Consider the following 24,928-nt stretch of genomic DNA (forward strand, 5'->3'; position numbering starts at 1 on the left):
GAGAAAGAGCAAAGGAACTTCGTCCAAGGAAGACTATAGTTCCAACGTATCCCCGGAGTCTTTATAACTATATTTTCGATGTTGATTGATTCGTTATATCACTAAGTTCACGATACCATGGCCATTGATCTATCCCTGATTATAGCCGTCACATTATTTTTACTCCAGAAAAAATGTTTCTTTGACCCATAAAAAAACCGATGAGTCTATTTCGTAACTTACAACGCAAGGCATTAATGGAAAACCGGTCACATTGATCACGGCCGGTATTTAGTTCACCATGCTTGGGCTTAGGGGAGGGGGATGGGTACTATCGAGGCTACCGGCGCCACTATTATCACGTGGCTCCCACCTCACACCCCCTCTTAATGCGGGGGAGAGGGGATGAAAAATCTTCGGCAGAGCAAGAAAGACAGTTAAAGACAGTTGGTCCACGGAGCGTGCAACTTCGGCAGTTTCCGATTACTCAGGTCCATCCTTCTCTCTCCCTCCCCTCTCCCGGACACCTCCCTGAAAAAGAGGAGGGGGCGGGAGGGTAGGGATTCTATTCCTGGGAAGAGAGGGGGGAAGGGAGGAGGCTACTGCTCCCCCCCCCCCCTCTGGCTCGCCCAGCATCTTTGCCGCGGCGATTTCTCGACAGACGACGCACACCAAGACCAACACCGGGCGCTCCAACCTCCGGCACTCCGCATCGGCGGCACTTGGGTTGCCCGCATGGGGACGCGTTCGCCGTCCCGGGGTGGCCTGGGGGCGGGAGGGGAGGAGGCCCCGGGGGCGGGGGACGCGGGGGCAGGAGGAGGAGGTGGGAGGCGGCCGGGGGAGGGGCTTCGCCCTCGCACCCCGTCAGAGGGACGAGAGGTCCGCTGCGCGTGTCAGTACTTCCAGACGGACAGCCTGCTGCCGGAGCGGTCGGCTTTAGCCGCTTTGTGGAAGCACCAACACCACCGAACCATGGGGTGAGTACCTACCACTCGATCCCAGGCGGGGCCGCCGCCAAGGCAAGACCGCCCTATCTCCTCCGCGGACGATCCACGGGACGATTGTTTTGGCCGTCGAGGTTGAGGATCTTTCGTCAAGTATTTGTGCCGACATCTGGGGGCGCCTATGTAAAAAAAGAAGTGTTCCAGTGGCGAGGATGGTGACACAGTGCATGTTTATAAGGCTGGGGGAGGGAGATAGGAGTGTGGGGGAGGGGGAAGGGGGTGGTCAGTGGGGGGATGGGTCTGGAAGGAGTGGGGGAAGACGATAAGGGCGGGGTGGGTGGAGTGCAGATGGATAGGACGGAAGTTTGAGGACCGACAAGGACGAAGTGACAAAAGGTTCCCTCAAGAGGAGAATATACAATGGAGTGTTGTCCCGCGGAGGGAAGCCAAAGATCTGGGGGAAGGACAGGGAGTGAGTGGGTGTTACAATACACCCCCGTATATTTTTATTTTCGGAAGCACAGGTTTCGTCACGGAGATGACATCTTGAGGCATCTTCGGATATTCCAAGTGAGGCTACCTGTTCAGAGTAACCAGAAGTGTTTCATTCGTATAAATCGAGGAAATTATTGAATTACTAAATGGCAATAGAATTCCACGGAAGATGGGGATAATTTTTTTTCTGAAAATGTGCATGAGGATCATGGAAAGGTGAGGCATGTGGAGAATTTCACCTCAGGTAGGAGGTAAATCTAGATACGCCACGGCTCCAGGATTACTCTAGTGATGTCGAAGATGAGCATCCTTCACTATGAAAAGCACTCATGCAGAAGGAAGCATTGTGCATTGCATGTAACATGCTTGAAAAATTTAAAGGGAAATAAATAATAGGAATATTGGAGTCGAAAAGGGCCGGAATACTGCCAAGGTTTACGACTAATACAAATTTATACGGTATACGAAGCTTTGGTTTTTAGGTAGTTCTAGGATGAAGATGTTGGATAAGGAAATATGATCTCCCCCAAGTGAGGCCAATACAAAGTGAGTTCCTTCAACAACAGCACGCTTTTGAAGTTTTATGGGTTTATTCCCTTTTCGGAGAAGGAATGGATGGTACAAATGTTCATGACCTCTCGTGCAAACGGTTGAGTTGACCGAGTGACATCGGACGGCAGGTCAAAGGGAAGCAAAAAAAAAAGATTGAATATCCAAGGAGGAGTGCCACCTTTATTCCCTTCCTCCCCTCTTCACTTCGTGGGCGTCCCACTGAGCTTATGGGGTTCGCATATATTTACCTCCGCCAGGGGGCCCCGCAGTCGTCCGCGGCTATTTCGGCAAGCTCTCGCATACTGAAAGGAGCCGGAGGAGGAGAAGGGGTAGGGATGTCCGCTATGCGCCGGGAAGGAGGAGGAAATGGGAGCAGGAGCCAAGAAGACGTGGAAGGGGACGAGGAAGTAGGGGGAATAAGAACAATGAGCCTGGAATATTTGATCGGAAATCGGGTGCATGCCGTGAATTATTCTCATCAGAGTAGAAAATAAATTTCTTCATCTTTTTTTTTCTTACTGTCGATTTTATTAGAATTTGAAAAAAATTAAGAGACCTATGTTTTTCCGTTTTTTATATCCGTTGCCTGATTTCAAGCTATTCGCGATGATAAACCTAATAGCTTAACCTTTTTAAAGTAAAGTAAATGACGTCATTGACTCCTGCCAAGTGGCTTTCCGCTTATATTCTACTCCTCGGCCCAGTGCATCGGTTTCACGTGGTTCGATGCCATAAAAACTCTAGCCAACGACTCCCTCCGTCAAGTATCGGGTGCATCTGACCGATTTTATAAATCCAAAAATCTGATCACATCAAAAACTCATTAATGGTGGGTGACAATACTTTGGCATTTTTTCATTTTTGAGTTATGAGCCAATGGTTGGATGAGATGGCCTGTTCTTTTTGTCGTTGGTTATCGTTTCCATTCATCTACAACACTATTTTTTAAAATTTGTCACCATTCGAGACCACTATGCGTAGAACAAATTATGACACGTTTTGAATCTAAATTCAAACGAAGAGTTAGAAATGAGTACCATATATACCATTCAAATGTGAGCACTCTTAGCCTGAATTTTGGAAGGTGAACTCTTTCACATCCCTCTATCGTTGATGGTTGCCAGAGTAGATCGTTAATAAGAGACCCGTAGACTTTATTTCCCATTTCAATTGGAATTTGGATACTCATTTCCAAAATTTATATTTAGAAATCGTTTAAATGTAAGCAGACTCCTGACAAGTAGCATCCACAAAAATATAATGAACATATCACATAATGAACTCTTTGGAATAAGCAAGTAGTATCTTAATACCCCACTATTTAAAAATACTTTTTATAGGCTGGCTATTCATGAGTGGTAGGTAAAGCATAAATGTAACAAATAATCGACCTTATCTCATTTAGCAAATGAAAGAAGCTATAAACATTATTGTTTTAGATACCATGAGGAAAAAAACGCTGTAATTACACTAAACGACATAATTGCATTTCAAATGCTTTTTAGTGATAACACATTCATTGAAGGGACGCAGAGAGTAGACGTATTTATAGCATTGATAAATTTAAAGTAGGGAGACATTAAAAAGAATTTTCATTGAAGAAAGGAAAGCATGAGGTATTAAGGTGGAAAAGGGATTACGAATAACATTAATAAACACGCTCAAGTGCTCAAGATGAGAAGTGGAAGAGGAGAGAAAAGGATAAGAAACATATGGTGTCTCGAAAAAGTTGTGCGTTGGAAAAGGTAGAGGGAAACTACCAAGCTAAGAGTTGGACCGGAGATGATAGTAGGCTAAGATACGGCACAGGAAGGACGGAGGAAAAGCTGGATGGAAATAGTTCGATATTTAGAGGGTCTGAGAGTGAGCAGCGAAGCGATGGAAGTAAGCATGATAAAATGCATGCGATAACAGCTGACAGGAGTGAAAGTAGATGATGAATCCTTACACCAATAAGTGCAGTAGAATACTAAAATAGCCGTGTTATTCGACGGAAGAGGCGAGCATGCTAGGATTTTTTTCTTATAAATGGAAATTTTGAGGCAATGGCTCGAACATTTTCGGCAATACCTTAAGTACCTTAAATTAAGCCTGGGGAAAAATAGTGTATTTTACACGCATACAGACCAGCATATTGTACACTATGAAGTGTGCGAGTGTGTAATTGCATGCGCTAAGGTGTGATTGAATGTGAAATAGTCCCTTATCCCCTGTATAATTTATGAAATTTATTATAGTTTGTGGAATGTTTGAGGTACTACTATAGGAAAGTGAAATTGAAGATTTATCATTGACCACAAAGAAACGCAGAAGAAATTTGCCATCAATTGGCGCTAAAATCAATTCGTGCCGAGAAATTTAAGTACCTACGAATCTATGATATGAAACGCATAAACTAACACGTAATCATTCAATACAATTCGCCATACTGTTGCGGGTCATATAATATTTTCAAAATTTTGTACGGTGGTGATTATATGGATAAGTTAAGCATCCGTGTATTTGGATAAATTTATTGCCATAAAATTTTCATATTATTGCTTTTATGAATGTATTAGGAAAGCCTCAGAGGAACCACGTCGGTTTTGTTTCCAAGGATGTAAAGCATTGGAAACATAAACAAACTTGCTGTACTGTGACGGTTGCTTTGGTTTAATTATTAATTTCATTTTATAATATCGTAGCTGTGGATAGCAAAAATAATATCGAAGGCCTCGTACTGCCCTCAGGCCGTCAGTTTGGCACGACTTATCTGTAACGTCATAAACGATTAGTTGTAGTAGAGAGAGCATCTTATTCATTGGGTAGTGGACGTTAACCCCTCTCATTCCACACACCATGCATCAATGCACCAACTGATGCCAAGTCGGAACGGGAAGAAGGAATTAAGTTGACCTTTCGGATTAATTACACTGAGGGACCCCAGTCAATACTTAGAGGCCATAAGCCACTGTTCTCAGTAACCACCGAAGTGAAACTACTCACACATAATCGAACCAAGTGATTACTTCTTCTCAATTTCTGCCGAATCCTTGGAATATAGCGTCATGATATATATACTCAAAATTTTGAGTGATTAAACGTCACCTTTGACTAACAACTACTTGAAACCTCGATTAAGAGATTGAAAACCGACATTCGTTCAGCCAATTTTCAACCGGGAAACCTTAAGTATGAAATAATTTCAAAAAATTAAACAATATTTAAACACGACCCATTTTTCAAAAACATTTTTAAATAGAAGAATAAAAAGCAGAAATTATTTCAAATAAATCATTAATGGATTAAATATACATAGTTCGAGATAACAAAATAACCATTGAAAAAATACTTTCGAGTTTTTTTTGTCACTTTTTTTATAATTAAGATTCTAATTATTTATTTACTTTGAATAAAGACGTAACTGGCAAAGCTGGTAGCACTTGAAAATTTTTGGCTGCCTAGAATCCTCCACGAGGCGCAATAGCGGCTACAAGTTACCGATGATGAGAGTTCTAAAGTTATACGGCATTCGTTTCAGTCTTTTGGACTTAAATCATATGATATATTTAAACGTGAACGGCTCATGACTCGTGCGGCGTCGAAAAATTCAAAACCCGTAAGTGCTTCTAGCGATAGTCATTTTAAGAGTCATCGGAGAGCAATGGTATATCCTGACCTCGCCACCACCAAAACTGACGGTTATTTTATCAACGATTTTCTTCCAGTCATATTTTCCATGCCCTACAATTAAAGTCATACAACACCAAAAACATAAAAGTGAAAATAGAGCTGACTTTAAAATATAAGTGAAATGGAATACTAAAAGTGATTTCTAAATTAAACTGGTTGTTTGTCGAAAAATTATCCTATCAGCCATTTATTGCACAAATTTCTTAATACGAAAATGACTGCATAGACCAGACCATGTGGATCTTCCCAAAATACGATATAAAATTTACAAGGAATTCTTTCAAAAAGAGCGTGCATCTCGGAAATAAAAGCCCAGCCTTATCGTTGTTGGTTCGAATTATAGATCTCACGATTTCCATTTGGTGTAATTATCCTTAAGTGCTAAAATAAAGTTCCACAACTTTGCGTCTTTCTCAAAAGTTCACCGGTATAATAAGAAACGTAAATATTGACAAACATGACGGCAACATACTTCTTTTGTAGTAAAAACTTCACTACATTCCACTTCTAGTAAACATCATACTCTACCATGACTTTTCCGTACCTTATAAGCCAATATAAAGAATAAATTAAATAAATAAGGAATTTTAAAATCATTCGTTCGATTAATTATCTGATTATCTATTTTAAGCACAAAAATGTTTTAAACAATATAAAATTGAATAAAAATCAAATATACTAACAGCATTTCTTGCCATATGATGAATTATTGAATATCTTTGATTTAAAACATGCGTCATTGGACGCTGATATCATTTGATAGTATACAACTTTCACCTGATATACAATAAATCATGCATAATTTTACTCATGCCAAGTCTTATTATGCAATAGCAAATTCCAAAACGATTCCTATACGAAAAGAATTTTCTGGAGGCTGAGTTCTCTCGCGCAGCTTCTTTCTTCAAGATGCAAAGGAAATTTTGGTTTTATTATTTCGAAATTTCAGCTGGCTAACTTAAGATCAATATATAATAGATTTTAGAGGCCGGAGTATAATCATTTCGAGGTGATCTCCTTGAATATTGATTTATTTCCTTGTATATTGATCAGACTACTTAAAATGAAATTTTTCGGAGTTTATGAACCTCTAATTCATCTCCAATCTAATTTTACGTGCACGATTGACGTAACAAAATGGCCAACTAAAAGTGAACGTTGTTCCGCATTGCCGTAATACTCATTCTAATATTAGTCTTCGCCACCTCTCCCACCTGTAGCTGAGAACTGGAAACCGTCCAGGTTTATCAAAATAATTGCTCTTGCTTAATTTTATTCGTTGAAAAATATTTTCCAACTAAATTTTTCAGTATTAATTTCAATAATTGAATCCATTAGCATTTTTTGCCGATTATAACAAAGAAGCTCAACAGCATTACAATTCCATGAATATCTCCACCAAACCATTAATTACTACCGTGATTAAATCTCAACATTTCATTCAGCACCCATAGGGTACCTTAGAATTAGCACCAACGACGCAAAGTCTCATAAAAAAATAAGAGATGCTCGGTATAAAATTGGCGACCTGACATAAATATGACATAAATAGCCAATTCAAGCGTATTTATTGCTGCTTCCATGGCAATTAGTGAACAAAGATTACAAATTACATCCCCCAATAGTTGATGATGCGTAAATTTTCTGGTAAATCCTTAGTGAATTCATTTTCTACCAAAAAAGAAACTTGATAACATTTAAATTCAGGAATGTGAATAGAAAACTATAAAACAAAGCAAATTCTCAAGTATTCGTTAGTTTTGGAGTCTATTCAAATTTCATAGATTACTATTATGGATATCGATTTACTTCTGCATCCGAAAAGGAGAAAAGGATTATTGGCATCCTCGAATGAACTTTTTTCTGATACCTGAACGGAAGTTCTCTTAAAACAGAATCAAAGGGTAAAATGGATACAAGCACATTTTCACAAAGCAATAGGGGGTTCTGTGAAGTGACAGTGAAAGGCACTTTATTACTTATTACTACAATTATTTTAGTTCATAACATCGTTACTCATTGCTTGTCTTTATTAAGGCCATGAAATGTTTGTGAACTGAGAGTTTTCCGATCGCACTTAGGTAAATGTACTAAGTACAATACCCTTTAAAAAAAGCCTTCCCAGAGCTGGAAAATCAAAGATATATTTCAGTGCTATCACCATAAATACGAGTTGGTAAACTCGATTTTCAAACAATGAAATGTTTGGAAATCCGTTACAAAAATTTTAAACACAAAGTTCTTCCATAAATATGAGTTACAAAGAGGCAAGTCATGGAGTAAATATGTCCAAGTGCCTTTTCACCGAGAGTTTATAATGGCAAACGTAAAAAAAACAAATCACGAGAGTCCGTAATAAAGCTAACTATGATATACAAAATGTCTATTGCCCGAGGCTGAAATTACTCGGAAGAGGTTCACTTAAATGTTTAAAATGAATTTTAAATGCGTTTTGTACAGCTTTCCGAAATGATTAGCACTACATGTATGCGATTAATTGATGCTGGATGAGAGGCATCAGATGATAACATAAAAAGTGAAACGTGAGTTGCGTTTATAAATAAAGTTTCGTAGGAGAGTGCAATTTAGCTATTACTTGGCGCAAAAATAGTGAAAATCAAGCGCCATAGACCTTGTCACAAGCAAGTTTTTACTTAGGCGGAAGACGAGGGTATGGCGCTAGCCAATTCCTCCGTCTAGAAAACAATATTCGTCTCCTCCTGCTTTAAGACTTTGGCTTGCTCACTCCACCGTCCGCCTATTTCTGCTCGAGTCTCGCCTCCTCCTCCCCACGTTCGCCCTAATCAAGCCCCTGCTTGCCAACTCCTCCGATTCTTCTCTCTCTCTCTCGTGCCCTCATCTTTACGCCTCTTCCCCATTCCTACTCCTGATTCTCCTCGACCCCTTTCATCGCGCTGAACCTGTCGCGGGTTCATTCCACGGACGAAACCATTGCAAACATTTTCCCTTTCTTCGCTGGATTCCCAGCTATTTCTTCGCTTTCTTTTTCGTTGACTTCGTTACCTTTACCATGACAAATAAAGTTATTGACTTATACGGCTATCAAATTCTGACTCAAAATTGTAAAATACGGGTGTGGTAAAGACGGAAAGAGCACGAAAAATAAAAGCGTATAACCAGAATAATCAACTTTCATCAGATACGGGTGAAATATATCAATGTTACCTAGAAATTAACTGGTATTTTGTTCTAAATAAATTATCGGAACTTCGCATGCTTCTTATCAGTTTATCAATTATTTGTTAAATATTTTTTGGAAATAAAATTACGATTGACCGATACAGAATTACCAATAACTGGCACATTTAACCCAGTAACTGATGGATATATACTGTTTGATTGCCGATAGCCATAAGCTTATAAATGGTACAACTTGTTCACTGACAGATACTTTTTCACAAGTGCTTTATACCTAAAGGTGGCATTGTTAATAGCCACAGATATTTTCCCTAATTCCAAATTAAATTCCAAAATATTAAAGAACGCTCTACCACTGCGTCTTGAGATGTTTTCATTTCATATCTGTTGCTAAAATATAACTGAGAGCAACAGACTTATATTTATCTCTATTTTACCATTTTTTAAATTATTTTTTCACTTATATTAAACATTAATGACGAAACGCTTCCTTAAAGATAATACAAATGATTGGTATGTGATAAAAATTTGTAAATTAAGTAATAGATAAAAGGAAATTAACCGCATGCCTAATAGAATATTATTGATTAATTATTGTCCCATAAAGTATTCTTCTCGCAGCATATGCTGGAATTGTTTTACATGAGTATAAAAAAGAAGACTACGCTTCCTACACATATCTCGTCTCAGGATTGGAAAACGACGAAGCAGTAATGCTTTGTTGCAAATGCATTGTATCCTTGGTATTTTCAAGCACAGTAAACTACCTTAGTTGCAGCTCCATAATTTAAGATACCAAACTTAAAAAAAAACATGAACCGTTGATCTCAAAGCCGAGTGGAGTGTATTCCTGAAGAATTGGATCTATTCCAATCACTAGGTCTAATTTTCTGAGACTTGGATCGCTTAACAGCACAGCACTCTCGAGCAAAGAGTGTACGCCTATAGCTTCGTAGTTAAATATGTTTAGGAAAAACTCATGTCTTTCCAAAACATATTTTACCGTCTCTAAACGACCCAAAATATTGGTAAGTTATTACATTCAGCACTTAATAATAACTTTTTCTTAAAATGGAATTGTTTACCCTGAATCAAAGTCACGCTTCAATTCCTAATTTCGGTATATAGTTAGTGAAATTTATTTTCAAGGAAATAATTCAGTACGAATAAATAATCGTACACGAATTAAAAATCGCGAGGGTAGCAACCCATTTTGAAGATAGTGATGCCATCATAGATTCGAGGAATAAGAACGTATCGGAAGGCCATAGTGATAGGTTTTGGACATAAATTGAAGCCTATAATCAACCACGCACATTTCCGTAAATTGGGCCAGAAGAAGGAAAGTTTTTCTCCTCTGTTTAAATGACGTCGAACTGCCATAAAGACTATGTCGAGGAGCTACACAACAGCGCTCTACTCCTGGAATGCAGGCAACCCCAACATATTTTGAGAACCTTTGGTTGCGTTTTCTGATTGGTCAGGGGCAAGATGCATCGAGAGAAAGCGACCCAATTATAGGTATTTCCGTTTATTCACAAATATCTTTTTGTTTTAATCGACAATTAAGTGCATAGTTCCTTGAATCAAAATTATAGCGGCATTTTACACAGTCGTTCATTAGCTGTCCTAAAATAGATACAGAAATTACTATGCTTAAATGAAAGAAAAGTTACTCAGATGTGTTTACGATGAATTAAGAGTTTGCACGATAGCATTCTAATCAGTTCAATGCTGCTTTACAGTATTATAAACAAGTCCAAACACCCCAATACGGGTGTTTCTTAACAGGTACAACTAAATCACCACCTTTTGTGGGTTAACCTGAAAAGTATTCAGGCAGCAGGAATGCATTATTTTTTCTGTGTAACTGGAAAGAAGCAGAAGAGTAACAAATATTCCTAAATTCTAACGTTAAATAAAGAAAAGGGACGCTTGAAATTTTATCTATAAAAATCAAAAAGAAAATTGAAATAGAGCGAATCACCAAGGGGTCTTATTTAATTTTCTTACGTTTGGTCATTAAGAAGTCGGTGTGAGTGTAAAGCGAATTAGATTATCTTAAATAAAATACCCGCTCTTCAAAAATTCTATTGGTCAGCTATAGGTTATATACTTTAAAATATTGCAACAAAATCACAAAATACTTGGAGGATTAAAGGGAAAGTGATTCTGATGAGTATCAGCTAACCACCTGATCAATTTCCAAATAAGTAAGCAGGATTTGGCGATTAAACGAAGATATAAGGTTTCTCGGTGGCTACGGTTCAAAAACACTTTCCAATTCTAATTCTTGAATTTTGGCAGGATTTCCGCCACCCTTATAAAACAATCGTCCAAAGTACCCATGCATTAATAATTAATTATTCAATTTTTAGATCATTAATTATATTTAATGATCTATTGCAGTGAAGAATAAATATGTAATTAGCAATAATTCCAATAATAAATATCATATTGAGAAGAATCCATTACTTATTGGAAATTAATATGAATTTCATTGTCTCATTTTGCCTGAAGATGGGACATTAAATTGTGCATTTATCAAATGCATGTGGATCAGATGATTGAAATAACATTATTATAAGAAAACAAAACGATACAAAAAATTGAACTTAAGAATACCTAAAATTACTAACAAAAAATAGACCTAAGGGAAACAATAATTAAGCCATTTGTGCTCTCTCCTTTTCAAAACATGTATCCAATTTCGTGAGCAGATAATAGAAAAGCAAAGAGCAGCCTCACGTAAGTTCATGACTGAGGAATCGCCATGATTATGGAGAATCATGAAATTGGTATTCATTTTTTTGTAGTTTGAGATAGTAAAGTAATGAATATATCAACCCTTATTTATTTATTTATTTATTGATACAGAGATCATTAAAGGAAAAAATACTGTAAATCACGCGCAGAATGAGAGATGCAAAGCAACTCTTAGGAATAAAAATCCACCGTCTGAGAGCGGCATGTTATGAGAAGGGCCCGACAGAGAACCTCCCGATTGACGGTATGTTTGACAAGCTCATTGGGTGGGCCGGATTGAGGTATATGCTATAACTTGCACCCCGAATTTTTTTTCGAATTTTGTGCCTTTTCTATAATATCTAATTTCTAGAAATTTGTCTCTTGTTTGGGGATCTCACCCACTGAAACTGCAAAATCAGCAACTTGAAAGAGCAGACAACCATTTTCGAATATTTTAGGTAGGAATCTTTCTTCACATCAACTGTTCAAGAATGCGATTACAAAATTGAGAAAATAATACGGAACTGTAATCCCAGAACTTACTTAAATTCGTTTATAAGAGGCACGTGGCTACAGGTTGTCATTATAAAGTAGGCTTGACTAATCCTTGAAGTGCAATTCCTTCACAGCAAATTTTATGCGTATAAGTTATCATCATTGCCCGGGATAATGCACAAATCATCCAAGACAAAACTTTAAGCTTTTAATTACATCAATTATCCGTTTTAGAGGTTTTGGTCCGTTGAAATGATAACATTTCATTCAAATTCTAAGGCCAATGTTTCAGTATTCTTACATACGATCTACAAGTAATTAATACCCCGAATAAATAAATGAAAGGAGCTGCACGTACTTAATCATACACTTATTTAAGTTATTTGTTGCGCCGGGAAATGCGAATCCCTATACCAATTTGTTCTGCAAAATATCATTAATAATTTACCATTTCTGTTGAATCTAGAAATATCGTGAGGTTCTAAGACGAAGTTCTCCGTGTCGCTCTGAAACATATCAATTCTTAATTTCTCCTGCAATCTATGTATAATATACAGTCTCCAAGTCTATATCGACCACCACCTTAATTCGTCTAAAAGATGCGTAACGCCTTCTGTTAGCTAGTAGAAGTCTTTGACGTATCGCGTAGCTTTCATTTGTGTTTTATTAAGTTCACGGATTAAGTCTTTCTGCACCAGATCCTATATTCTCTCTGAGTACTCAAGGCGTGGGCTGAAGAGTGAAAAGTCGCACATCCGTATCACCTTTTTATCAAAAAATCTTCCCACAAAACGCTTGGTGAATCTTAACTCTTTCATTCAATTGTCAGGCCTGATTGAAATGAACAGCATTTCCATACAATTCAACCCAATTCATTAAACCGCCAAATTATTCTCTGACCGAAAAATTGCAAGATATAGATGTGTTCGACAGGCATTAATAATAATTAAACATGTGCATTTCATTGCAGTGACCACGAGTACGAGCCCGTGGCGGCCCCGCCCCCGCGCCCCGCTCCCCCGCCCGTCTTCCTCGGCTGGGAGGCCGACGAGGACCCAGAAGAAATGAAGCGACGACTAGAGACGACGGACAGCGGCGGCCGGGAGCAGCTGGAGCGGCAGTTCCTGCACTCCGGCCTTGATGACGACCCAGGGCCGCCACCCGTGGACGGCGCCGGCGAGGAGGAAGCCATGGAGGAGATCCAGGGCACGCCTCCCTCCCCCTCGCCACCCTCACTCTCCAGAACGCCAACCACCGAGTCCAGGACCGACTGCGAACTCACCACAAGCCAGGTGGACTCCTCGGGACTCGAGGAGCTGCCCCTGAGGCGCGGGGCCCGTGGTGCGGGAGCCCAGAAGGGAGGTGTGGGCCCAATCACCTCCACCATCAAGAGGAAGATCCGCAACCAGGCGGGTCGGCTCCGGACGAAGATGCGCTCCATCCCGAGGCCCACGTTCAAAGTTCCCGAGGGGCTGATGAGGGTTGGCGGGAAGGGCGGTGGGGGGATAGCGCCCCCGTCGGCCACCCCCGAGTCCACGACGGCCGCCTCCACGACGCAAGATTCTGCCTCCTCGGCGGCGGACACGATGGAGAGGCAGCCGAGGGCGGAGAAGAAGCGGACGGCCGCGCAACTATTCGACTTCCGAACTTATCCGAGGATATTCGAGAGGAAGCTGAAGGCGAGGGGGGAGTTCTTTTCGAAGCGGGCCTCGTCCTCGGGCAACGAGGACAGCGCCGCGGGCATCGGAGGGGGGGCGCCGCCGAGGAAGAAGATGCCCTTCGGCACCCGATGGGCGCACAGGTGAAGTCACTCACTCACTCCACACGATAATACACTGAGGGAACAATGTGGATCATATAAAAAAAGAAAACTATTATCCACGACCAAGAGTTTGCTACGTAGCAGCTCAGCATCATTTCAAAGTGAACACTCCACCACTAAGAAAGATTTAATGCTTCCCCGACGAATTGACTGCGTGAAGAATTCTCGGGATCGCCACCAGGTCAGGAACTGCATTTTACCGACGTTTCGATGTCCGACTCGGCCACACACTACACTACACTTTACACCCACTTTACACTACACATTTTCTACACACTACACTTCTACACTACACTTTTCTACACTTTACACACTACACTACCCTTTTTACACTTTTACACACACACACTACACTTTTTACACTTCTACACTTTTTGCGATCATTCCGAATCTTTTTTCCTTTAATACAATATCATGAAGACGTTCCGATAAGTCATGGTCGAAATTGCTCCCTACCTGTCCCTTTTATATAGTTGGTTCTGCTGGATAATTCCATAATGCAGGGTGGGGGAACTTTTCATGCCCTCTGTATGCAAGTTCAAATTAGTATGTAGTCTCAGGCTACATTATCATATTTACAATGGTGGATGGGCCGCAAATACTTGAAATTTATCGATATATTTCTTTAATTACAGTTACTCACCTCAACTAAATTAGAATAAACTACCTCCGAATGCAAGGTAGCCATTCTAAGTATAAATTATTATCGATAACTATTCCGTGTGCGGGCCGCATCAAATTGCTTCAAGGTCCGCAGGTTGCCGATTTCTGTCCTGTTGTATAAAATCCTTCTTCCTTCCTTTGGAGTTACAATATATGTAACAGTATTGTATGATCTTATTTTTAATATGATCATACAATATTTTTAATTTTAAGTTAATGTAATTTTAACTTTCATGGATAAATTCACCATTGAGCATAATTTTGATCTTGTTATTTATTATGTCTTACAATTATATATATTGAAATCATAAAGAATCATATGCAGTAAAATGTTTGATTTTGTTTCATGATGGTGCGGTCCATACCCACTTCACTTGCCTTTGACCCCACAAAATTTTTATTGTGAGGTATTCACTGCGCATTTCCCACAAAAGTTTTTCTCTAATTCTCCAAATTTGGAGTTTGGTTGTTGTTTCAAGACCTTGATAATGACTACCACAGTTTCCACCAAAAAAATTAAAGTCATGAGGTAGAATGTGGTTTTCAATCATCCAGAATCCCGCGGGACCCCCTTTTTATGACACCTGCCCCCTGACTATACTGTGCTTTGACCACGCACCCCAAATTTTAATCCTCCATTATCCTTTGCCGGTAGGTTCTCGGACATCCGCTATGCGGACGACGAGGACGGCACGGGTGGCGGCTCTCCGGCGCAGGAGAACGGGAGCACGAGCAGCCTGCGAGGCAGCGCCCCCGGGGGCAGTTGGAGCGGGGGCAGCGTGGGGGGGCAGGAGGCTTCGTCGTCGGCGCCGGACGGAGGGCGGCCGGGGGTGCTGGAGGAGATAGACGCGGACGAGTTCTTCCTGCGGGAGAAGGGCTTGAGCCGGGACGACGTGCGGCGCGGCGAGGAAATCTCGTCCGAGATCAGGGACGCCCTGCGCCCACAGGCGACCACCACCGACGATGAGTTGGAGGAGGTGGAGGGGCGGATGCGGAGGGCGGAGGAGCAGAGGAGGAGGCGGGAGCAGGAAGAGGAGGAGGAAGAGATGGAGGAGGAGATGGAGATGGAGGAGGACGAAGAGGAGATGGTCGAGGTGAGACACGGGTGTCTCGTCCCCACCCAATTGTACAGGGATGAACCGATTAATGATCCGTCGTTCGATTAACCGATCGTCCGATTATAAATCTATCATGGAACTATGGTTTTCCGGCCTCTGTTGCAGTGGGGTCAAGTCCTCGCCAACCAAACCGATGGTCGAGGGTTTGAGTCCCGCGTGGGCATGGTTTTTTTTTAAAAGCTGTTGTCCAATTACACTAAAATGATCGTAAATGGGGAACCTATGATCATTACAGACATTATTTTAATTATTACTATCTCTCCAGTCGTTGAAATCGCAAGGGGTATTTATGAAGCTGTGTGGAAAGTGTAAAGTTCTTTCATATTTAATGTTTAACGGAACGTTTCAATTACCATGGACTGATAGATTGAAAATGTTGGCTTGCAGTTTTTCGAGGAATTCTGGATTCGTGGATTTCTCCATCTTCCGGGTTTTCGCCGCGTGTGTTGTCAGAGATTGACGACAGTTTCGCTCAGATTACACCATGCGTCTACAGATCGAAGTGCCAATATCGGCATTTTGGTTGCGTTTATATAGCCCACGTCCTTTCGTTTCTGGGCTGTAATTAACTAGCTTCTAGAACAATTTCTTCCAAGCGTTAGTCAGATGGTTTCCGTCTTCCCCGTTGAAGTTTCTTGGCAGAAAATGCCGATATCGGAACTTAAGCCTGAAGATGCCTGATGGAATTCCGGCGATACTGTTGTCAACCTCTGACATCTGACGAGGCGATAACCCAGATGATGGAGGGATCCGCGAATCCAGGACGCAACGGAAAACTACGTGCCAACATTATTAATTTATCAGTTTCATCCATTCTAAATAAACTAATGGAAATATATATACATAGGGAGAGTAAAAACTTCGATGGTAGAGGGGAATATAAATTGACAGCAGCTTAAGCACTATATTCTGCTCTAGATTTAAGAAAGTAACTCTCTCTCTCAAGGAATCAAATTGAATTCAAAAGATCAATTCAGTGTCCCCGGTGAAAAGGGAAAGGTAAAATAATTATTATGCCCACCTTATAATACTACTTAGATTTTATTAAGGTACAATCATATATCGACGACAATTCTCCACTATGAGTACCACCTTGACTCCAAATAGGTATCAATAAGTTTCGCTAACTTATTCTAAATTTATATTTCTTACTACTAGCATATATTTCACTATGAAAATGACTCATGGAAAGCGCAATACAAGTATGCCACTTCAATCATTAATTAAAACCGCTAACATTGGATATGAATTAAATCAGTGAAGCAGTCGCAAGTACATATCATGTAAATAAAACCATTGCACTCTGAATGGAATGAAAATAATTATCTCAGCGAAAAGTCTAAAAATGCGACTTTTGTAAAGGCAATATTTATATCCTGCCTCGCAACGTCTAATTGTTTCAAGGTGGAGATGACGCCGCCCACGAGGCCTTCGAGGAGGTCGACTTCCACCAGCCGCCACGTGGTCATCGACCAGGGGTTCATGACGTTCCCGCCGCAGCGTCCATTCCGTCGCAAGGGTAAGATCGTGAGGGCGGCCGAGTGCGAGGACATCGCCCCCAGGGCAGAGGACGAGGAGGAAGAAGAAATGGAGGATGAGGAGCCTCAAAGGTGATCGACATTCCATCTCATTCATTTATCTTACCAAAACGAAAATGTTAACGACCACGACCTAATACCATGCACGCAGGCAGTAGGGCGCAATGGATGCTTCATTTCTTTGGATGCTGCAGCCCTCCCGAAATGTTTTCCCCGCCGGCGACTACCCGCGATACATTTTCTGAAGAAACTAACCCAAGGACACCTATCCTATGACACCTCATTTTTGTATACGGTTACACATCATAATGTCAGCCAAAAACAAACGAATCATTCGACAGTAAAGGCAAACCTCATACATCTCAAGCACCCCCTCGAAGCAAATTTCAGCCTACTAGTCTGCCAACCACAAATATATTTAGATCATGCACTTCGATACATTTCTGGTGCTCTAAAGACTCATTTATTCATTCATAGTATTTCATCCTAAGATTGGTAAAGCACAGTCCTCGCTTTCCCAAGGTATTTCCTTCGGTACCCAGATTTTCTTTTTCCTTATAACCTCTTACATATACTTAAGTTGTTACGAATGATGACTACATCTTTGTCTTACGCAGGGAACTTTTATCTCAATTATTTTCCTCTATCATATTCGCTAATCCTTCTCAAGAGTATTCTGCTCCACAGTTCCTCTTCCTATCCCATTCTTTGGTAAGACACCTCGTCTCTGGCTCTATCCGCCCATTTCATCTTCAGCACCCGCTACCAGCTTGACCTCAAATGCTTGAGGAAATGAAGTCAAACTAGTTGAAATTAATAACCTCTCATTTTCCATTTATACAGTGGTACTAAACGAATAATGCTAGTTTCTTCCGCAAGAAAATCATTTCCGATACAGCTACCGAATTCAAGCATCTCTGTTCGAGTGAACTCGTCATCGATAATACACACTTAACTATATTCTGAGGTCATTCAACTTTGATGTTACCGAGTAATCCATGCGGCATGACACTATATTAGTAGTACCATGTCATACGATGTGCGGAAATCCTCTGTTTATAAAAAAATTCACCATTTAAGAACTCATCAAGATGGGTTTCAATGAAACGTCACTTCTATAGACTCATCTGCCGATATTCTTCACGTTCTTGGAGGTTACCATAAGCTTTTATGAAATAATAAATAATGTTAAGAGCGTTCAATATGAGCAGTGTCACCACCACCCGTTGTCAGCCGCTGTAGATAAGTTATAATGAAAAATAGTCTTTCATAGCTTTCAAATTTTCTCATAACTTCAAAACGAAAAGTGCAAAATTTGCCGCTCTTTTAACAGTTCGTGACGTAATTTAAGTTCTGATTCATTAAGTATTTCAAACGGAAATAATCGTTCATTAGAGTTTTAAATTCCAATAAATCACGTGAGACCGATACGCGAGTCCGAAAAGTAGCGCAGAAGCGGTGAGCCACTCGGCAAGAGTTAGTGACGTCATGAGCTCATCGGTAAAAGGGGTAAGCCTGTCGATATTTCGCGGCGGTTAGCTCGAGAAGTAAGAGATGGATGGAAAAATAGAAAAACGCACCTCTTTATTTTTCAATCTCAATCGCAATCGGCAGTAAAAAAATGGTAGAAGAGCCCATTACTATTATTATTACTACTGGTTGGGTAATAAAATCACTGTTGAATAATGATAAACAAAGATATTATACTCACAGCCCTACATTTCAGGTTCGAAACTAGTGTAGTAGAGATGTGAAATAAAATGAAATGGGCTATATGATATCTTTGTTCATCATTTGATATGCTGTTCCACGATATCTCTCCATAAAAATTTAACTGTTGAATAGTACAAAGGCCTATTCATTCAAGTGATACGCAGTGAGCCTTGCTATTTAAACAATTTTTTACAATTTCATTAATGATCCTTCCCTCTTATTCGAAGGTGGAGAAACGGAAGGCCCGTGGTGATCGACGGGGCCATCATGGCAGAGAACCTGGTGAGGAACGATTGGGAAGAGGGCTGGGGTCGCAAGGAGCACGAGGAGCCGGAGGAGGAGGAGAAGGTGCTGACAGAGGGCGTAATGGCGGAGGGAGGCCGGGAGAGAATGGGCGGACTGGAGGCTGAAGAAGAGGCCGCTGGGGACGGAGGTTGGAGGGGGTATGTGGGGGAGAGGCTGCGCGGATGGCTGGGGGACGGCGGAGGCGAGGAAGACAAGGCGGAGCCGGAGGAGGCCGGGAGCAGGGAGGTGGAGGAGGTAGCCAATGTGGAAGTGGCGCCTCCGATGCCGCCAAAGAGGAGGCGCCGCGCCCCCTACGAGAACTCGGCCGTTTCGCTCGACGACAGCCGATGCATCTCCACCGAGGAGGTCCGCATGGAGGAGGTGAGAGCAATAGCACGGAGACGTAAGGACAGGAGAGGTTATCTGTATTTCCAAATGAAAATCACCACATTCGGAGAGCTGTTGGATGTTTAAATGAATCGTTCAATGATTCAGTCATTACTCGAGGTAACAACGATGACATTATGGAATTGAGCCGTTCTCATTGAAATGAACGAAGGCGGTCACATATTAAATTTCCTAAAAATGTCCTGCTTTGGCTAAATCCTTGACGTTATCCGAATTTGGGCTCGAATCTGACAGTCAAGTTAAGCCAAGTTATTGGTTGTGAACGAGACTTAACGCCTGTCTTCACTAATGTCTCCACGATGTATTTATCACGTCAGTTATGCGACTGCTTTTCAAATTAATATCGCTTTCTCAACGGAAAAATAGGCAAATCCGTATAGTAATATTCACGATTTCTTTTACAGTTCGACCGATCATCCACCAACGTGTCACTGAAGCAACACCTTTCAGAAAGTGCACAACTTTTCCCTCAAGTGACCATAACCGAGCCGCTCACTTCACCCGATCCGGAGTACGCCAGCCCGTCGAGGGATCTGGCGCCACCCGTAGCGCCGAGGAGAACCAGGAGCCTCCCGCGGAGGTCCAAAGAGAAGGAGGAGGAGCCCTCTCCAGTCCTTCCCAGGATGTCCACCTCAGTCCCTCCGCGCCCGCAGAGGCGTCACAAGATGCCCGAGTTCTTCACCGTTCCCCGCAGGAAGCCGAAGAAGCCAGAGTCACCACCCCCACAGAGGCCCGCAAGGAGCGGATACGCCACCCCTGGACCACCCAAAGCCCCGGTCAGGCGCCGACCTTCTACCCCGCTGCCGGCATCCATCCCGCCTTCCGAAGACATGGGGATAGAATCGGGAGAGGAGAGGGTGAAAGAGCTTACAGCGGGGGAGGTGGTGTCCAAGATGAGGGCCCGGCCGCTACCACCACCTCCCAGACCCCCCAGGCGGGAGAGGGCCCGCTCGGCGGAGCGCAGCTCCTGGGAGGAGGTCGTCGAAGGACACTTGACGCTAGGCTCGGACAGGGCCCCTGAGAGCATCACCTCGGCCAAAAGTCTCACGGATCACGACCGGATACCCCCGGAAGAGGTGTCCATAGCCATCCAGACAGATCCCCTGCCCTATGAGTACTGCATGGAAGACGGCGCGCTGGAAGAAAGCGCTCCCCCCACGGGGTCAGAGCAGACCTCCGAGGTGCTGGGCAGGAGGTCGCCCATGACCTGGCCCACGCCCCCACCCACTCCGCCCCCGACAGCGCGGAGGCAAAGGAGGCAAGCGGCGTCGCGAAGAGCAGCTGCCGCCTCAGAGAGAGAGCCGGCAGGTCAGATGGAGAGACCAGCGGAGATAGAGCAGCATAGCACGATACCGGCCGAGAGCATACTGGCCGAGTCCTCCCCTCCCGCGGAGAGGAGAGTGCCAACACCCGTGGAGCACAGAGTGCCGACGCCGGTGGAACAGAGAGTGCCTACCCCCGCGGAACAAAGGGTGCCTGCCCCCTCGGAAGAAGTTCCGCGACCGCCACCACCTACGCCCGCAGCAGAAGAAAGACTCGCCGAGGACGCCCCGCCGTCCATCCCCCCGCTTCCCGCCGTCATTCCCGTCCGAGAGCAACCCGTGGAGAGCCCGTCGCCTCCCGCCCCCGCACCGCAAGAGCACCCCGCCCCAGTCGCCGTCTCCTCCCCCCCGCCTCCTCCCGTCCCTCCAGCTCCCTCCGTTGAGGCCCAACCGCCGATGCCGGAGCCGCCAAGACCCGTTCTCGTGACGGAACGACACGTCAAAGCCGTGGAGGAGGTAATAGAGCCACAGAAAGAGATCTCACAATTAGAACAGACGCCGACACCGGCAGAAATCCCCCCGGTCGCCCCTCCCAGGCCCCCGAAACCAATTCCAAAGCCGGCGGAGACCCCGCCGACACCACAGCCCCCATCCGATGAGACCGTCTCCATCCCACCGCCCTCCTTCCAGCAGTTACGATCCCCGGAAGAACCAGCGCAGACTGTCCCAGCCCCGCCGGCACAAACAGCCCCGGTCCCCGCGGCGCCGGTTCAACAACCCCAAGCTACCGAACCGTCGGCGCAGCAACCGACGGTCCAGCAGCAGATGCCGATGATGCCTCCACAATATCCCTACTCGATACCGCCGCCTTACTTCTTCCCCCCTCCGCCATCCACGGAAGATTCTCACGGGACACCAATGCCTCCAGCCCCGAATATGGGGGCAGTGGCGCTCCTGTGCGTCGGAGAGATATCGGCCAGGAAGCTCGTGGTTTCGGAATTCCAGAGCGGTTGGGGACCTAGGGATTCGCAGGATTCCTCCTCATCCCCGCCGCGGGAGACGAGGAGATCGACAGGGGGCAGGGGTTCCTCCGAGACTGGGGGCAGGAGAAGGATGCCGAGTGTGCCAACGGCCCGGCGGCGGCCCCCGCCGAGGAGAAGCCAATCCGAGAGCGGTGCTAAGGAGGGCAAGGAGGGTAAGGAGGATTTTGAAGACCCTGAGGACCCCGAGCTCCCAGGGATCGGGGAGCTGAGTGGGCGGCTGGCACGGGCCTGTGGCAATGCAGCCGTCAGCACGGTGAGGCAACTCCTGCTTACAGCGGTGGAGCGAGTGGAGGGGGATGGGCGGACAGAGGCCGCCATCATCATAGCTTTAGTCATGGCCGTGGCCCTTGTGGTTCTCACCATGGGACACACCCGCCAGGGACACAGGTGGGACTTCTACCTGCCCCCGGCACCTTGAAGACTTGACAATAAGATGGAAATGCAAAAAAAATGACGGCTAAAGGGATGACATATCCTCTAATAATACATGTTATCTACATTGATATGAATAAACATATATATTTAAATAAAAAACAAACAGTTTGGAGCATGGAGTATGGAGCTGTAATGGCTACTTGAAGCATATCAACTTTATAGTTAAAAAAAGGAACGCTTCATTGAGATTATTCTTATCATATGTGTTGTTGTGAAATTTATTTTGCCCCCAACCTGATTTGTGGCTCAGGGGCATCATGGAAAATTTTCCATTTCACTCATGTTCAGAGCATTTACTACTCTAGCAGGCAATTAAATTCAAACAACGCTGGTGTCAACCATAATGTTACTTAAAACAAACAATAAAATCACTGATCAAATTTTGTTTACCAACAAATGGCTAAGCTAAAGAAAATTATGTAACGAAATGTAGTCTAGTTCCCTTCACAGCAAAAATATGTAAAAGTTTTGCCTTAATTAGTTTTCCATGATGCCCCCAACCCAATCCCTCCCTGAAACTTTCACTTTATCCATGCGATTTTTGTTAAAATATATGTGCCTTTTGGGTCATTGATAGTTGTTATTACCTTTCATTTGTGATAATGTATATACTTCCATTGTTTACAATAAAATGATAAACTAATATGCAGAGTGAGTGTGACCCAAAATCAATCCTAATGAAAAATTTCACATTGCAAACAATGTGACACTACCTAAATTATTACTATCAGACTGCAACAATAATGCAAATGCTAACAACTCCTAAGATTTGAAGACTCATAATAATGATATATGCATGTTATTTGACATGGGTTTTTTGTTATGAAGAATACAAACCAGATGGAAGATTTCATTTAGGAAATTTTTCATTAGAGAATGACAAAAATGAATTACAGACTACCTAGCCATGCATTTCCCACTGGGTTCAACCAGTGAGATCCATCATTGAGATTTACATTCCCACACCATATGACTGCGTACATACCTCTTTTAACTTAATTGGATTGATATTACTAATAGAATAATGTAAGGATTAAAAAAAATATTCCTCAGGAAGCCATAAAACTCGCCATTTTGAACCATTTATCTTAAAATTCCGCAATTTATTAATCTCGCTCCTACCACTTATCCTGGTGGGTATTCCATACCCCCATACACGGTATTAGTTGCACCTAAACCCCTCCAGCCTTAATACCTAGCTGCGCCTATGCCTATGGGAGTATAACTGCGTTTATACCTTCTTGAAGCCTTCTTCTAGAGTTGGAGGGTAAAATCTATTGATGTCTACATAGAGGTGATCCGCTTCTGAACGACCATTGTGGTTTGAGAAACTACATAGACATTACACACATATAAGAACAAACGGGTCTCGTGGCAGGGAATTGAGCTGCACATTAGTTCCAGGGGTGCCGACTTACAAAAAATATTGGGGGGTCCCAAGCCGGGGATCTGCCCCAGGAAATTTTACAAGTAATGAGTTTTTAGTTTTTTCAGTATTTTAGAAGAGTCATATGATCAACAGTAGAACCCTGATAACTCGATTCCTGATATCTGGACACTCCGTGGAAAATCGACAAGCCTGACACATTTTTTCACCACACCCATAACCAATATTTGCGTCGGCTCGGGCCCCCTCAAGCCCCATGGAATCGGCGCCACTGATTAGTTCACAATGTATCAAAAAACTGAATGAAGTCACATTTTAGCAGTTGACAGCAGCTAGACCAGTAAGATATGAAAAAAACATTTAATAGTATTTGAAACCTCAAAGTGTTAAGATCGAATAATTTCATAAGTGACCAAGGTTTGCTAGATTTGTCCCTAACACGGTGCCTCTGTCCTCTTCCATACCCCGGAATGCCAATGACACGAAAACGCACAATTACATACAAGTGTCAAAATTGTACACCTCTAAATGTTTCTAATAAATTTGAGAAATTAAGCATTCCTAGTGCATTAATAATGAGTGTTAGGAATCATTAATATTTTTATTGCACTTATAAATATATATATATACTACTTCATTCATTCACATGACGCCTTAAGCGCAAACATACAAATAAATTCACAGGTAAGGAAAGAAAGGGATAGGAACAGGTAATATTTTTTCCATCCACCACAGCACCGTTGTCCTCGTCCTTTTTCTATTACCTGTTCCTATCCCTTTCTTTCCTTACCTGTGAATTTATTTGTATATTTGCGCTTAAGGCATCGTGTGAATGAATGAAGTAGTGTATCGGCCATATTGGCTTATTTCACTTGGGCTCTGCGTGCCCCGAAACGCATGTTCCTGTCTCTTTCCTGCTATCGTGTGAGTGTGTACCTTTCCTTTCATCCTTGTGTCCTCGTCCATTCCTTCTGTTGGTGAGTGGTGAACTGCCCCAGTGCCATCTATTGGTTACTCTTGTGGGCCAAAGCAAAGGGAGTTTACTGTGTATAAACCCCCGCCGAAATCATGGTAAATCTAAGTATCCTGGTAGCGCAACTGGTAGAGCACCTGGCCGGCAACCAGGAGGTTCTGGGTTCGAGTCCCAGTCAGGCTGCATTTTTACCCTCTGATTTCTGGCTTTTTTCCATCTACCACAGCACCGTTGTTC

The 24,928-nt window shown here is 42.9% G+C and overlaps 1 protein-coding gene across 1 annotated transcript; it reads left to right on the top strand.

The window, feature by feature from the left end:
* The first annotated feature begins 652 nt into the window (after positions 1-652).
* On the top strand, positions 653-22,976 carry LOC124158655 (F-actin-monooxygenase MICAL3). The gene is made up of 6 exons (XM_046533864.1): positions 653-956; positions 13,015-13,845; positions 15,185-15,623; positions 17,052-17,257; positions 19,126-19,564; positions 19,996-22,976. Exons 1-6 carry the CDS (start codon positions 715-717, stop codon positions 22,312-22,314), a joined length of 4,476 nt encoding a protein of 1,491 aa, XP_046389820.1. The 5' UTR covers positions 653-714; the 3' UTR covers positions 22,315-22,976.
* Positions 22,977-24,928: the final 1,952 nt, after the last annotated feature.

The sequence above is a fragment of the Ischnura elegans genome, chromosome 5 (assembly GCF_921293095.1).
Source record: "Ischnura elegans chromosome 5, ioIscEleg1.1, whole genome shotgun sequence".
Lineage (NCBI taxonomy): Eukaryota > Metazoa > Arthropoda > Insecta > Odonata > Coenagrionidae > Ischnura > Ischnura elegans.